The following is a 17,646-nucleotide window of genomic DNA, read 5'->3' as shown; positions in this document are numbered from 1 at the left end:
ATCCGCTGAAGTTGGTACTAACTTCGGACTAGCGGCGGTCTCTCGGTCGGTATAGTTCGCTTGCTGACTAAAGCCACAAAGTTTGTTTGTATAATAATAATAATAATAATAATATAATGGACCTATTTCACTGTTGACAAACCAGCAAATAATTCTGAATGTATGTGGTTGAGATATCAGCCAGAAGGGCTCACAAAGTAAGTCAGATGTTGACGCTAAATGAAGGTGAGCGGTGAGAGTCATCCCATAGACGCACGCTTTGCTCAAGAGCTGGTTTGGATGCTAGGAAGCAGAAGAGTATCTCTGCCGTTGCCTTGAACGGGTCGTCCAGTATACTGACTAAACTATTCCGAGGCTGAGTGGAAAATATCTCAAATCTAGATCAGAAAGAATGAATCGTATTCCATCTTTATACTGTAACCGATTCCATGAATCTGACTCAGCTCACTCAGCTCCCCAAGAAATTAACCATATTTTATGGAACATGAAGGTTTATTGCCGTGTTCACACTGGCCTCTATCCTTAGACAGAAGAGTAAAGGCCTAGCCCTCTCTCCGATAAAGTTTCTGAGCGTAAATATAACACAAATATGGCCACGTTATAACATAATCCTTGTACTTCTGTATCATCTGGCGCTCCGTTTTGAGAAGCAANTCTTCTACCCTGAAGATGGAGGCGATACGTTCCTCCGAAACATCGGTTAACACCACATATACACGGTGCCAAATCCCAGAAGACTGCTTTCTTCAAGCAATGTCATAGTTCATTCTGTGTGCCATTTCATAGAGACCATCTCAACCGATGTCGCCCGCTGTCCTGTCTGGACAGAGCTTCATGGGAAAGTTAAGATTTTTTTAAACGTGTTCATTCAAATTTCTAACTTATGAACAATTTAGAGTTTTCTGCTATCGCAGTTTGATAATGCATGCTAATAACGTCACTTATTTTAAGCGTTCTGTAATCTAATTTCTCGCTTAGTATCGTTTGGTCTCTTATCTTAATAGTAGAGTTTTGGGGAAGTCAAAGCGTTATTTTTAAGATTTTTATAATCCAATGTTTTACGTACCTCGTGTCCCAACAGGACACATGAAGAAAATCACGAATCCTTTTCAATCGTCCAATTAATCACTCAGAATCATATGACGTCCCATCCAAGCTATGACTTTAGCTGGTGCCATAGCTCCGGCTGTTAGTCGTCGGTTTCCCACCGAGGCAGCCCGGATTCGAGCGCAGGTCAGGCCATGTGGGATTTGTGGTGGACAAAGCGGCACTGGGGCAGGTTTTCTCCGAGTACTTCGGTTTCCCCTACCAATGCTCATCCCACTGATTGCTCCACATTCATCATTTATCATTTGGGGTCGGTACAACAGACAAATAGTGACTGTCATACCAAGTGGACTCAGTCTCACTCCACCCCAAGAGATTAAAATAACTATAAATCTTAGGAAATTCTAGTTTTTCATCTTTATGTGTCCAAACTTGTCAGTCACTTAATATCATATCGCATTTCATCCTAAATATGAAACTTAGGAAACTGAAAATTTCCTGTACCCCATCTTGCCACATGCTCACCTAGTATCGTCTGGTATCCTGTCCTGACAGTGCATCATAGCAAACTCAGAGTTCTTCTTGAGTCTGGAATCCAGTGCACATTGGTTGGGCCGTCTCGTGTCCAGTTCCCTGTGCTTGTCTTCTCGTGCGAAGATACAGTAGCGGGCCACCAGCGGGTCAGGGGACGGTATCCACCCCACCGTCACCGAGTCACACTTCCTCATGCTGTCATACTCGTGCACTTGTGGCCCTGGTGGAAGTTCTGGTAGAGGAAACTTCACTGCCGGGCGACTAGTGACAAGGACCTACAATAGGAACCAGTTCCAAGTTTATGTGCCTGAAAGTCCATAGGTGCATGCTTCATGCCCCGGGCGGCCGGTGTTCATGAAATCTGAGAAATTTTCTCGAATAAACCGACAGTCGGGAGAAGCTGAAGACTAACCACCTCTTGCGGAAGGATATTATATATTCCTCAGACCCCTAATTCGCCTTAATGTAGTAGTGGTTATGCAGAAGAGCAACTGTACTTATTTTGTCGGGAAGATTATGTAGTAAATTTTTTTTTTTAAATTCGCTTAGTGGGGGGTGGAGTCCAACTGGGTCCACTCGGCACGGCGGCCACTGATTGGCCTATTGTAGCCTGCCCCGGGCGATTATGATAATGGAGAATTTGGTGGAATTAAGATTGGCAGGGGAAACCGAAGTAGCCGGAGAAAACCCGCCCCAGCGCCACTTTGTCCACCACAAATCTCACTTGACCAGACCCGGGATCGAACTTGGGCCGCCGCGGTGGGAAGCCAGCGGCTAACCGGGGTTCAAGATAACAGAAGCTGTTAATACACGTATGTAACTGGCACATACGAGGGAGGGCCAGTAAATAGGTCACAAATGAATATAAAAAGTAAAACGTGATATTCGAATTTGGAGAAAGCAGTCATTTCTCGACGTATCCTCCTCCAACACTGATACACCTGTCCCATCGCTTTACCAGCGCTTCGAAACCCACAACATAGAAGTCTCTTGTCTGTTGTCTCAGCCACTTCTGTACCTCCGTTTCAACCTCTTCGTCATTAGGGGAACATTCGCCACCAAGGCGGAACCGTTTCTTTACTCCACAATCACTTTCCAAGATAAACAGGAAACATTTCTATCCTTTGCACTGAGTACTTTTTCCCACAAAAAAGCAAAACAGAACGCTGCTCTTCGGTAGTATATTCGCAAGCATGGTCTTAACAGTAAAGTTAAGAAAGGTAAAGTCTTCCTGTGCTTAAATAATCAAACACTACGCCATGAAGGCGTATGGGGAAGTGGATGTATAAATCCACATTTTATTGACCTCGGCACTAGCTGGAGGTGAGTGGTCAGCTTCACGCGCCTTAGTGGAAAAGCTCCCGGTACCCATTTGATAGGAAGTTGTGTGGACCCAATAGCCAGTCTTGACGTCGTGGAGAGGAGAAAATTCTTGACTACCGGAACTCGAACTCCAATCCCTTGGTTGTCCAGCCCGTAACTAGTCGTTGTACCGACTGCGCTATCCCGGCTCTCCATTTACCTTTATTTCTTACTCAAAATTAAGTGTTGATTTCAGCGTTTGTAATACATGTGTTGCTTTGCTGGAACGCATCTACCGCTTAAATACAGAAATATCTATAACAGGACGATACGTATCTTGTTGAATGTGACCAGCGTACCAACGGCTGAAAGGAACGTATCATCACCCTCTGCCACACTGCGCGCCGTGTCGTCCCAAAGATATTACTTTTCAGTGTAACAGGAGTTCCCCACCGCTAGCAGTTATGCAACGCCTTACTTCTTATGCCTGCTCTTTGTCAACTAAATGTTCTGTGTTGTATTTCACAACGATGTCAGTAAGTCAGACTATATGGCATAATATGATATTATAACATGCAGATCCATGAGGCGACGAAAAGAGAAGTCTCAATTCTGAGACAGTAAAATATGGTCGCGAGTCCCAAGGGACTCGGACCCGAGAAAGGCTTCGCTGGCAGCAGCATATACAAAAGACAGACCCGTCCTCTCGTCAGAGAAGGCGCCCCACAGAAACAAGACCGTAATTGCCAAACGGTAATAATTAATATCTGGTCATGAGCCCCAAATGGGACTCGACACCAAGACACTGACTGACTGACCGTCAGTCGAAACGTGACTTTAATTTTGACTTGAATAACAAAAATTACCTTGGGGAAGCGGCGTCGAATACCTTCACCGTGATATTGCGAGTCGTAGGAGGTAACGAAAAGGGAAGTCTCAGATCTGAGACAGTAAAACATGGTCGCGAATTTCAAGGGACTAGGACCCGAGAAATACTGCGCTGGTAAGGACCAGCAGCATATACAAAAGACAGACCCGTCCTCTCGTTAGAGAGGGCGCCTCACAAAAATAAGACCATAACTGACAAAGAGTAATAAATATCTGGTCGTGAGCCCCAGATGTGACTCAACACCAAGACTTATTGACTAGCTGACCGTCAGTCGCAACATGACTTTGACTATGAATAACAACAATCTGGCCTTCTGCCGCAGATGCTGCCTGATACCAAGACAGGCTGACCGACTGACAGTCGGTCGTTATCATAACTTTGATGCTGGTTGAGTTTAGTTGAGAGTTGTGAGAAATGAGAAGCTGGAAGCTGAAGCCGGGGGGCCGTTCGGCAACCCAAAAGAAAGGAGACGTCCGTCATTGAAGCCGTTACCAAGCAACGGCTAGTGAAAACTGAGAAGACATTATGTGTGCTGTAGTTACAGTGATCTTTGGACTGTGTAACTCAGACGGTCCTAGTTATTTGCAGTTACATTCTGTAAGCGCCCAATAATCCAGTTACCAATCTAAACCACTCTAAATCTAAAACTCTAGTAATAATCATGTTACAATATGATGATTAGTAAACAGTTAATTGGAGAGGATTTGGGAGGAAACGTTAGTGGCATAATCGAAGTAATATCACAGAATTTACCTGGAGGGATTGAGGAAAACCATAAATAACCTTGAATAGGCGGCCGGGATTCGAACCGAAGATTTCTCGAATGAACGCACCCGCTTGGTAAGCGCATTCTGAGAATCAGGTGCATGGGCTAATCACGCTCCACAACGAATCAGTTTATATAGTTGCGCCACGCTGCTTACACTCGCTTTCCCCAGACACACATAATGAGTCTACCGTTGGCCAGGAATAAAAAAGTCTTACTTACCTTAACAGCCGAGATTCGGCGTAGTTCCTCTGAGTTGGAGGCCGTTACTCGCAACACGTATCGCTGGCCGCGAGATGGATTCATCACGCGGAACCTCTCGTATCCGTAAATTAGTTTCCGGGGTATGACCGCCTCTCCTTTCAGTGTGAGTTCCACATACACAGCGCCCCCACACGGCATCACGTAGAAATGCATCTCACTTTCTGCATTCTTCCCCACCTGCAGACATATTATGTATTGACCATCCAGCACATAATTGTGTTACTGTTTTATTTATTTACGGTTGCTCGTCTGTACAGTGTACAGTGTACTGTACAGTGAAATAGCTCTATCTCGGTGCAACTCGTGTGAGGACATGGCGTGTTGCTCGTCTGTACAGTGTACAGTGTACTGTAAAGTGAGATGGCTCTATTTCGGTGCAACTCGTGTGAGGAGATGGCGTGTTGCTCGTCTGTACCGTGTACAGTGTACTGTAAAGTGAGATAGCTCTATCTCGGTGCAACTCGTGTGAAGACATGGCGTGTTGCTCGTCTGTACATTGTGCAGTGCACTGTATAGTGAGACAGCTCTTATCTCGGTGCGACTCGTGTGAGAACATGGCGTGTTGCTCGTCTGTACAGTGTTCAGTGTACTGTACAATGAAATACCTCTATCTCGGAAACCGTTCGCAATAGGACACATGTACATATACACTCCTTTTTCTCAGAATGACCGATACTATGACCTCCCAGAATACTGACTATTCTTCCCGGGACATTATATATATATACACAAGTAACCTTAGCGGACATTTTGATTTTTAGACATATTGACGAACATGAACCGGAGGACGGGGCACAATGTATGTTTAGAAGTAATTTTACCGATAGCCCTAAGATATTCATAGTAACGTAAAATTATCCCTGTGCTTAACTAGTTAATCACTACGCCGTGAAGACGTATGGGGGGTGGAGGCATAATATTGCGTTCATCGACAGGTTATTTTAATAGAAAATATTCAGGGTAGAATGATTTTATAAAGCTATTTCAATTTTTTAGATTTGAATTTGTAGGGGCGTTAGCTATAAAGAGTACCTGCGGTGCCTTGGGAAACCGAGACGTTTCGAGGAATCATCGTCTCCATTTTCAGGGTATAAGAATAAACCAATCAAGAAACAAGCATAATGCTCTTCCGAAACGACGGACGCTCTCCAAACTATTAGGTGTAAAAACTCAGAAGACCCTGCTCTGTCCATTTTGATTTATTGTATAATTTTTTATAAAGTTTCCTTATGTTTCTAATATTTTTTTTCCAAATTCTCGGGAGGTGGAGGTAAATATCTGGTTTTTCCTTCGGTCGGTGCCCATGCTGACCAATTACAGAGCCCAATTTACATAACGTAATAAATTAAATGAAATCAAAGCGAACCTTTCAATTTTTGGCCAACTTATTTTCGTTACCTTGAACTTAAAAGTCGCCCTTCCGTCCATCTTTCTGAGGTTCACGGTAGACGCCTTCCCATCTCTCAGTCCGGCTGGTTTGCTCCGTGGTTCATACTTCAGCGTGGTTCGGCCGTACGGAAAACTAAGGTTGGTTCGTCTGTTTACGGCGAACAAATTGAAGTGGTATACTTTTCCATGCTCCAGGTTGGACACAGTGTAGCTGGTCTTGCGCCCCACACAGCCAACCTTACAAACAAAATGTCATCTAATATTATTATAATAATACATAAATTGCGTAGGTCGACAAATGAACTCACTTTGAGTCAGTATCATTATGCTAAAAAGAAGGAATATTGCAATATCTGACCACGATGTCCTCGTGCAGCTGGCCTCCCGCGCCACCGCTACCTCGTCCCAGGCGACTGGCGTTCAGTCTCGCTGCTTTGCTGGCAAGCTCGTTCTTATGAGCCTCGGCCTGTTCTCGCGGGAAGTTAAATCCTGGAGCGTTCGATGCATCAGGGGGAGACACCCCGTTACGCTCCCCTTGAGCCTCACAAAGAGTAGAATAGTAGCGCCTCGTGTTAACCACCAAACAATAGTGCATCAAATGGGGGTCCACAGAGCTGCAACACAGATACAGATACAGAAATAACTTGAATCCATTGACGTATAATGACGGTTATAACCGTCGTCATAATAAATTTATATGTAACTTCAGTCGATGTAGTGACTGGCTACTGGTTGGACGGTGAATGTATAGGGATTCGATTCCAGGCAGGGGTAAGAGTTCTCCTTCACAGCTTCCAGACCGGCTTTGGGACCCACCCAGCCTGCTGTCCAGTGGTACCGGGATTGTTTCCCTTGGGGTGAAGTAGTCGGGGATTGAAGATAATTGTATGTATGTATGTATGTATGTATGAAGGGGTAGGCCTGCTCGGCCCTTGCACTTAGACCTCAGTGGTCCATTGTGCTTCCCCTTTTTAATTATTCCCTCAACAACCCCACGCTTCGGATGAAGCGCAGGATTTTGGACGTGGGGGCGTCGAAATAGTCACTTGGTTCCATAAAGTACTGACCTAAGTGACGTAGTCTTAAAGAAGCTAAAGCCTCACATTCACACAGGACGTGTGTGGCTGTTTCATTTTCTATCTGACACCTCTCACAAGTGGGACTATCACTTAGTCCCAGTTTGAACAGGTGTCCTTTGAGGTGACAGTGTCCTGTAAGTAGTCCTACCACCCATCGTAGCTGGTTCCTGTTGAGCTTCAACAGTTCCTTCGCTTTTTTATCAGAAGGTCCTCGTATGAGTCCCTTAGCTTGCCTGAGTCATCCTTTGAAGATAATTACTCATCACCATTTAGTACCGAATTTAAAAATTCGAGGAGTTATAGAATACCTCCACTCGCCAATACGTATTCACTCCATTTAGATTTATTAAGTAACTCCTGTTTCCTATCCAATGGGTACCGGGTGGTCTTTCCCCTGAGATAAAACGGCAGAGACTTGAAGCTTACAGCTCATCTCCATCTAGTGCCAAGGTCAAGAAAATGGAGCTATACCGTCACTCCCCCATACGTCTTTATGGCAAAGTACTTAACTAAGTAAGCACAGGAATAAGTTTTTTCTTAACGTTGTTCAGAAGTACAGAATTTCCTTCGAGGCTGTCTGGTACACCATTGGATATATTGGCTACAACCATTGCATGCTGTTGAGGAGATAAAAGGAAATAGGCCCCTACTTTTCCTTGCAACATAACGAGTGCACTACTCCTACTCATGAGCATAGGTCATTCATACATTCATTCATTCATTCTTGCGATTATTCTCAATCACATTCGACTGCCAACTCTCTCAGTTCTCTGCTGCAAATGCCAACTCCGGAACTAGACTCAAGTCTCAGCTGCAGCTGCTATCTCTTCTCATTTATCCTCAGGAGCTCAACTCCCGACTCAATTCTAGTTGCGTGAGGCCCTCCTTATATAGTCTCTGGGCAGACCCACAGAAAACACTGCTTCCTCTATTGTTGAGTGTTGATTTATTGCTGCAGAAATGTGTTTACAGCACAGCTGCGTACCAGCGACCCACAGAGAACGCCACTTGCAACACCTCTTCTGTTGTTGCATGGCGTTACAGCGTAGGTGACACATTCCTCCGATGCGTGTGTACGGGCCATTACCTAGTAACGGCTGTTTCTCCGTTTCCGCCGTTTTTGCTTTGACCAAACGAGCCACACTATTTATTTTTGTTCGACGTCAGTGCAGTGTAACACCTACTTCTGTTATGCTCTACTAGGAATTTATTAGGATTTTAAAACATAATTACATAAATATATGTCACGTATTCAACATCAAAGACTCAAAACTTTGTCTACAATGTTTGTATGTTTCGTATTACACTCAGAATAAAGAGCATCAACGGACTGTTGTTTGGAATGTGGACGCGACGTGTTTCCTGTGAGGTACGACCTGGATTCGTAATTATTTAGGTGACGTGCCTGCTTCAGAGGGTATATTCTTTCTGTAAATCGATTATAGATGTCAGTACTGTCTACGATATAATTATTTTTCGATACGGCGAATACCTATTTATCGACGCACAGTAGAAATGAATTTCTATAATAATTTATGCTTCAGGAAATGTGATATAGTTGCTGATTAACTTTGTTAACAATCGATTTGTATCTGATATAAATCGACATCGAGGCAAATGGAGCGTATAAGGAGGTAAGACATGCCCATAGAAGTCCAGTCAGGTGAATTCATTACGCCGTTCCAAATTTTTGCATATAGAATTTAATCGATATGTTTGAATTCGTGAGTGTCGGCTCCACTCTACCAATCCTAAAACCTTAAATATAGGATGTTACATTCAAACCTCCCACATTTTATCAGATCTTAGAACAGAAATTATGAATAGTAGGAAAATAGCTACAGGAAATACAAGAACAACTAAAAGAAATTTATTTGACACACTAATAAACCTCTACATATGCACCATTGGTAGCACGAACAGTATCCAATCTGTATTCAGTTTCTTGCCACGTTTTTTCCAACATGTCCATTGGTACAGTAGCAATCGTTTCATGGATGCGGGCCCGTAAATCTGGGAGGTCATTCACTGGAGGCATGAACACACGGTCCTTCACGTAAGTCCAGAGGAAGAAATCGAGCGGTGTGAGGTCCGGTGAACCTGGTGGCCACCGAATTAATCCGCCACGTCCAATCCAGCGATCTTGGAAGGTGGCATTGAGGGACCTCCGAACATCCAGACCCCAATGTGGGGGGGGGCTCCATCTTGTTGGAAGATTATGTTAGGCCGAAGATCGGCTACCTGGGGATACAGGAACTGTTCTAACATGTCTATATGCGGCCAGATACTGTAGCTTCACCGAAGAGAAACGGAAATAAAATTCTTTGAGTCTTTCTTTCATCTTGTGTTAATTATAATCCGAAATTTATCACAATTTGTTCGCAATGATTAATTAAAACGTGGGAGGTTTGAACGGAACACACTGTATTTAAGGTTTTAGGATTAAGAGGCTATGATAAGCTCCTACAAATTATGCAATACATTTAACGCTCTTGCATGCGGTACAGGCATGTCACAGGCGACAGTCGCTGCTTGCATTATAGCCTCTCAAAATGCGTGCTTTATAGTTTCTAATATCCCATTTCATATGATATATATTTAAACAAGAACTAAAAGTCTGTGACGATGGTACATTAGTATAAATATTATGTTTTTGGATCGACCTGTTAATTTTTCAAAACACAGAGTTTCGGAGACTTGATTCTGCCCAACTGAATAGTTTCTATCTGAATACGAATACCGAATCCAGTCTCCGAAACGTTGCGTTTTGAAAAATAAACAGGACGGTTTTTAGATAAAGACAATACGATGGATAATGTCCAAAACAAAATATTTGATATCTGTGACTTTAAAACATATTGTTGCAAAGTTTATCACAGTATATAGGCTTGCAACACCGATTAGTTTTTCGTAGTAGTTCGAGTCGTGACTGAGTTACCGAAGCTTTCTGTGTTCTCTTCAGTCTCTTCTGGCAAATACAAGAAGAGTGAGGTACTTTAAACTAGATCAATGTTTTGGAATTTTTTGAACCGTGCGCCCCAACGATCGTTTTGGCAAAAGCTGTAGGAAGGATAAAACTTCTCTTTGTCAGGGAACAGTATTTCACAGCTATGTTTATTTCAGTGTTATTAGTCACTTGCCCTTGCATACTCAGATATCTTTTCCTTTTTTCTCCCTCCTCCTTAATCATCACGTTCTTCTCCTCCTACTCGTAATCTGGTCTCCGTTACATCATTTTAATCTCCTTGTTCTTCTTCTTCTTCTTCTTCTTCTTCTTTACTCTTAACTCAATTTCGCTGCTCCATAATACGTGCACATAGGACTAAGGAAAACCACGACCACGAAAGTTTAGAGTCAGGCTGGACTCAAAATATACACAATTCGTATACCACGACAGTGAACGACACAGATAGAATGAATCACTTGAGTGATTTGTTTTTGTTTACTTGCTTTCAGTAGCCCAGATTATCCGGTGTTAAGTGGGAGGGTATTTGTGAATGCTGAATTTGAAATATATGGAAAGAAGTGGGCGTGGTCTGTATAACGCGGCCCCAGATATTATAGCGTGTATAGCCGTTGCTATGCAACGATCGTGAGATTGGCAGTTATACCAGACCAGTTTCTGGAAAACGGCTCGGATAAAAATATTCCCTCTGCAAAGGTTAGCATACGAGAATGAACGGTGTTGCCTACCTACACGGTCCATGCCGAGGGGTTAAAAAGGAGAAATTTCGGGCAACCAGGTCATTTGATAGTTGGTAGTCAATTCTATATGGATCTCGAGCACGGAAGCAGAGGAATAGCTATTTTTAGAAGCTGTTACCAGGAAACATCTAGTGAAGACACTGCAGTTCGGAAAATATTTGGTGTTTATAGCAGTGATTTGTGAAGTGTGGAAATCAGTGATAGTGTTATAGTTATCTGTAGTTAGACCTGTAACTGGTTAATAAATTCAATTACCAATCCGAACCCCGTCTGTTGTCATGTTTATGGGTGACAATATTAAGAAAAAACACGAGTACCCCACTTTCGGTCCGAAGCTGAAATAATAGATTGAAAAGGCATCGTTAAATGACATAGGAATCAGTTATCATCTATCAGTCGCTTAATAGATGCCCTATCTCTTTACATAGACATTCCTGTGCGGCGTTCGGCACGCAGGTGGTCTCAACCTGTACCATATCTCAGGAGCATAATAAGAAAGATTAACATAGAGCCGATTTACACGAAGAGAAATCTGTCATAACGCTAATTTGTCCATCACATATCCTAGGTATTGAACCCAAGCCGCCGCGATAAAAGTTTAACGCCTAACGGACTGAGGTGTGAATCTAGTTAACGGGTTAAGACAATTAATTTAATATAATCGTGAGTTTCCTTCATTAGTGGATCAGTCTGTCGATAGAATTTACCTTCACAAAAAACAAAAAAATTGCGAACGAGTTTGCGAAGCTACAAATTCGTGTTCGAGAAGTTCTTGGTTCGAATGTAGGCCTGGACGGAAGGTTTCGTACTTCCCCATTCCTCCAGACCGATGCTAATATAGTACACTGATTAGGCTACGTCTACTGCCTTGCCACAGTTCAGATATTTGGGAACGACGATAACAAATCAAAATTTGGCTCAGAGGGCAATTAAGAGGAGATTTAACTCGGGTAATGCTTGCTACCATTCAGTCCAGAACCTTTTGTCTTATCGTCTGCTGTCCAAAAACAAAATTTAGAATATACAAAACTATAATTTTTCCTGTGGTTCTGTATGGTTTTGAAAATTGGACTCTTAACATTAAAGAAGGAATATAGACTGAGGGTGTTTGAGTACAGGGTGTTGAGGAGAATATTTGGACCGAAGAGAGATGAAGCGACAGGAGGCTGGAGAAAACTGCACAATGGGGAACTTCATAACTTGTACTCTTCTCCAAGTATAATTAGAATGATCATGTCAATGAGGATGAGATGGACAGGGCATGTAGCACAAATGGAGAAGACAAATGCAAATAGGATATTGGTAGGAAAGCCAGAAGGAAAGAGACCAGTAGGAAGAGCAAGGCGTTGGTTAGTGGATGACATTACAATGGATCTTAGAGGAATAGGGTGGGATGGTGTGGACTGGGTTGTGTTGGCTCAGGATAGGGACGAGTGGAGGGCTCTTGTGAACAGAATAATGAACCTTCAGGTTCTATAAAATATTAGGAAGTTCCTGGGTAGCTGCGTGACTGGCGGCTTCTCGAGAAAGTTAGTTACAACTACTTTCTTCCAAATAATATTTGTGTTACCGTTCATCTATCACTCTACCGTTGAAACTGTGTGGTCTAGCTAATGACACGCCGTGAAATAGTGCACGCACAAAAAAAAAACAAGAAATATGAAATTTATGTCACGAAAGGGGATTCGAACCCGAAATAACAATATTCGGAGGATTAAAACCGCGTGGCCTCTTGTGGTTAATGTATATAATCACTGGAATCGATTCACTGCCACGAAGTAACCGTGGAGGTCTCTCGTGCAACAGAGCACCGTTCCACTGTTTCTACATAACTAATGTCTCGGCTTGGAAACTATAAATACGACTTTGGAAAAACAAATGAACGCCAACTATTTATAACTGTTCTCGCCTGGGGAATACCAAGTGGAGTAGGTAACATTCTTCTTCTTATTACAGTGTGTTGTTTCATACTTTCTGTTATAACGATTTCCGTGGGAATTGTTATTGTAAATCTTTTTCTCGAGCCTGTGTCTGTCTGTCAGATTCCTTAACCCAGCATAGACAGACAGCAATAGATGCGTTACCACGCAGGTCATGTGCGTGTAGTCAGTACATGACATCAATCAATTTGGAATCAATCAAACGATTACAAGTCTTCATGTCTCGCCGAGACGAGACGGAATGGCTGTTTGGGGGGGGGGATGGCATTGTGCCAATCGAAAACATGCTGCACTGTCTTATATGATGGGCACACATCGATTAGAAATGTGCTCTTATGTACATAACAAAGCTGAGAAGCGTTGGCTACAGATAGACATGTTCCGTCTAGTTCCTGCGGTCTGGGGATTCATGAAGCAGTACTTACGCTAAGCCTGTGTAGAGTCGAAATGCAGGATGAATGGTGAATTGGAAAGGATCTGGAAGGAAGCAGGAGTCGAAATTGCTCGGTCGTTATACTGACGGGCTAGAGCTGGAAGGCCTAGTTTCAATTCCCGGAAGAGGTAAGATTTCTCTCTTCTCTGTAGCTTGCGAGACCGTCTCTGAGGCCCACCCAGCCTCCTATCCAAAGAGTACTGGGTGATCGTTCCCAGGGGTTAAAGCGACCGGGGTGTGAAGCTGACCACTCACCGCCATTTAGTGCCAAGAACAATAATGGTGAAGCTAAACCTCCACTTCCCCCATATATCTTCACGGCATACTGCTTAATTGGTTAATTAAGTACAGGGACAACTTTACCTTGGAAGGAGGGGGTTCTGGCCTAAACATTTTGCGAATCTACTACAATACGTTCTTTGAGATGCTGAGGAAGACCACGAATAACTTAAGGTGGCTGGTGTCCAGTCGGGATTCAAACTGAACGCCTCCCAAATTCGAGTGTGGAGCGTCGCCTCTAGTGCAAATCCGCTCGGTAATCTTACATTTTATATGAATGAAATTATCACATGACTGAATATTATTCGCGCGTAAGGCTGACAACTTTACCGCCATCTGTAAGCCGACTGTCTAGATTTTGTGGGACCCTGAAAGTCTCACATCCCTATGGGCCTGCATCGCATGTCACAGCGATAGCTTTGACTATTATTCGAAAATCATGTCACTTAGCAAGTTCGCTCAAGGCATAACGCATCCGGAAAATGTCCGATTCGAATCGACATCAACTGTGCTGACGGGCGCTTCTCGTGACCTTTCTCCGGCACTCCAGGCAAGTGCCGGAGAGAGTTGTACCTTAAAATAGGCCACAGCAGCTTAGCAACCATGATTAACCGCCATCCAGTCATTCGACACAGCATAGCCTCCACAAGTGACAGCGTTGTTAAATAAGCAAACAGTAGAAACAAAACAAACCTACAAGCTGCATGAATATATTATACGTAAAATAGACGTTTCGCAATACGAAAGGCTGCCACGTTTGTTTGGAATGTCTTTCTACTCGCCCAAGATTTATAAAGTTGTTTAATTATATAGTTATTTCATGAAGCACAAACTACTGAATTTGCATATTACACAGTGGTAATTGCAAAATGTATCTGCGCGCTAAAAGGGCGTAAGAACATTCAAGTTGAATGGTCCGTCTCAATATAGGCGTTTCATATTTATTACGTTTGTTTCTGGCATAATTAACCGACACTAACTCAGACTATATGATCGCCTCTGTGGTCTAGTGGTCAGAGTTCCTGACTAGAGATCCAGAGGTCCCGGGTTCGATTCCCGGGGCTTCTGAGAAGTAGTGGGTCTGGAACGGGCTCCACTCAGCCTCATGAGGATGATTGAGGAGCTATTTCAATGAAATAGCGGCTCCGTCCTAGAAAACCGAAATTAACGGCCGTAGGGATTCATTGCCCTGACCACCCGGCACCCTCTGTCCATTAAAGTTGACACTAACTTCGCCGACAAGCGGCGGTCGCTTGGTCGGTATATTTCGCTTGAGGACGAAAATCACGGAGTTTTAGCTCAGAGTATAGAGTATAGAGTGATAGAATGATTAATAAATTGGAATGAATGTGGAAGGACGTGGTCGTGGCCTAATTTGCGATATCCCTGTATTTTCCTGGCGGGACTGAGAGAAACCTCAGGCAGGTTGGTCGGTTTCTGGATCACTATTCGAGAGTTCCCGAGCACGAAGCAGGATGGCTGACTCGCTTGACCGAGACATTTAAGCTTAATGGTGTGTCGTAATCTTAAGATCAGTCAGGTGTTCGGCTGGCTGGAAATTATGCTTGAGTGTCTCTGAGACCCGTACCACTTAGTTTTGTACCAATGCCAACATTGTAACAGCTGCCAAATAATACTTCTTTCACAGTTTTTTTTGTTCGTTACCATAACGAAATCATGAACATAACTTTACAGACGTAACGTTAAATATTTTTGTTAGAAAATGCGGTGCGGTTCGTTTTCAAGTTCACACCACCGAAAAGATATTTTAATGAGACGATTTCTGTGTCTGTCAAAACGGTTGGTTAAAAACTAAACATTTTAAGATATTTGTACCACAATTTCTGTCTTAGTTTCCTCATATTGCGATCATTATACAGAGTGATTCACTCGGAGGAGTTCCGAAATTATTAATTATAAATCACTCAATAGTTCACCGACGAAAAGGAATTTCACAACGCTGCGCCCTTTACGACGCTGACCCGGAGCCTACCTGACCTGTTCGCGTTATTTCCTTCAGTTCGCGTCTCCAAATGCTGTGGGTCGAAATAATTCAGTAAAATCATGGAGCGTCTCCAGGCAGAGAGAAATCAATTTCAGCATCTTCTGGAACTTAATTATCTCCACCTCTACTAAGATATGTACTCGCCAAGTATCGTTTCAATCGTTACATTACTGCATAATGTAGAATTATTAATTCGGGGCCTCATCTGACTGAATCATTCGCTGTATATGCCAGAATTCGGAAATGGCATGCAGCGTTTCCCTGGTAACTACTTCAAACAGTGGAGATTCTTCGGCTTCCGCGCTGAAGTGCTCTCTGAATAGCAGCTCCTTTCCTACTGGAGCTTTATTTCACAGAATTGACTTGGTTGCACCAATTGCCTCGGTACGGCCAGCGCAGACAACATTCATTCTCGTATCTATTGCAGGGGAAACGTGTTTAGCCTGCTGTTCCCTAGTAGCGCCCGTCTATATTTCTTATCAAGAATCTGCTGCCTAGAAACGGACGTAGTTCCGTTGTCTGTTTCGCGGCCGTTCCATTGAAACGAGTGTTGTTTCAGACCCGATCGCTAGCAACGGCTGTTTCTCTGGCTCCACAATTCTTGCTTTGAGCAAATATGGCACAACATTATTCCACAACCACTTCTTTCTAACCCCATTCAATATATCATTGATCTCTCTTATGTGTTATTTAGAAAGGGGCAAAGAGGCCTCCGTAGTCTAGGGGTAACGTTCCCACCTCATGACTCAAGGTACGCGGGTTCAAACCCGGCGGAGGTCGTGGAATTTTTAAGGGCGGAAAAATTCAGGGACCAAGTCCTCCGGGAGGGACTTTAAGCCGTGGGTCCCGTGTCGTAGATTTACGGCACGTAAAACATCCTCATGTCTCTAGGAGACCTCTGAGCAAAATTATTAGGTAACAATTTCCCGCCCAAGTAGTCTCCAATGCCTCTNAATTCAATTCTTTATTATTTATGTGCTGAGCCAACAGCCGCAAGGCCAATTATAGACTCAGCACAGTGTATGATAGAAGTAGTTACATTCTGGACAAACACAATATAAAGTCAAACAATGATTAAAGGTTAATGTTGGAGGAAAACAAATTAATACATATAAATAACATTCATAATAATAATAATTCAATTCAATTAATTCAATTCAATTCAATTCTTAATTATTAATGTGCCGAGTCAACAGCCGCAAGGCCAATTTCAGACACAGCACAGTGCAGAAAAATGAATTACATTCTAGAAAAACTTATTAAATTACCATACAAATTACAAGTAAGTACTGAGAAGAAATAATAATGAATAAAAGTAAAATTATAAGCAAACAAACAAATAGCTGATATGGACTGAAACAGAAATATTTAATCAAAATACTATAATAATAATAATAGAAAGGGGCAGAAGGTTCCTTCGAAACGTCGGTAACCGTCTACCAAACCACACAGCGTCACATTCGAAACGATTGTAATCCAAATCTACGTACTACCGCCAGAACTGTCTGTCTCCTGCGTTATGTTGCTGTTATGAAGAAAGAGGATATGGAATGGTGATTAAAGTAATGATCCAGAATGAAAAGAAGTACTGGTGATAAAAAGTCACCGCTAGTGCTTAATTTGCTGTACTATCGCGGGAGATAGATCACAGTCAGGGTATGATGGAGTTTTGCAGGTAGACAACAAGTGGTAAGGTCGAAACACCGGGACACCAGGAAATGACAGGCCTCGCATACGGCGAGGTCAGGGTTGCTATAACGATGCTGGTCACACGGACCAGTACCGCACGCCGTCTGTCGCACTAATTGCCCTGCAGGCCAGATTGTCTGGTTCATTAGCTCCTTGTCTTGCTATACTTAAGTTGGTGTACTTATTTGTCAGTGCCTGGGTGACTGACTGACTGATGGGTACAAAGTCTGACTGCCTGAATTAATTTTAGTCTGATTAAGTGTCTAGCTGCTTATGTCAGTGTATGATTGATTAAGTGATTGTCAGGCCTATTGTCTTAATGTTT

The 17,646-nt window shown here is 43.0% G+C and overlaps 1 protein-coding gene across 5 annotated transcripts in view; it reads right to left on the bottom strand.

Annotated features, from left to right (window-relative positions):
• Positions 1–1,572: 1,572 nt before the first annotated feature.
• Positions 1,573–17,646, bottom strand: part of LOC111873705 (protein NDNF) — a gene marked incomplete at its 3' end in the record, with an annotated part of 105,625 nt that continues 89,551 nt past the window's right edge. For all 5 annotated transcript variants that reach the window (XM_023868639.2, XM_033755178.1, XM_033755179.1 and 2 more), the window contains 4 exon segments: positions 1,573–1,856; positions 4,761–4,979; positions 6,201–6,428; positions 6,550–6,805. In XM_023868639.2, the coding sequence (XP_023724407.2) occupies positions 1,573–1,856; positions 4,761–4,979; positions 6,201–6,428; positions 6,550–6,805 (987 nt within the window).

This window comes from Cryptotermes secundus, unplaced genomic scaffold, assembly GCF_002891405.2.
Source record: "Cryptotermes secundus unplaced genomic scaffold, Csec_1.0 scaffold31, whole genome shotgun sequence".
NCBI classification, from domain to species: domain Eukaryota; kingdom Metazoa; phylum Arthropoda; class Insecta; order Blattodea; family Kalotermitidae; genus Cryptotermes; species Cryptotermes secundus.
Note: the sequence above shows the minus strand (reverse complement) of the source record. Positions and strands in the feature narration are given on the sequence as shown.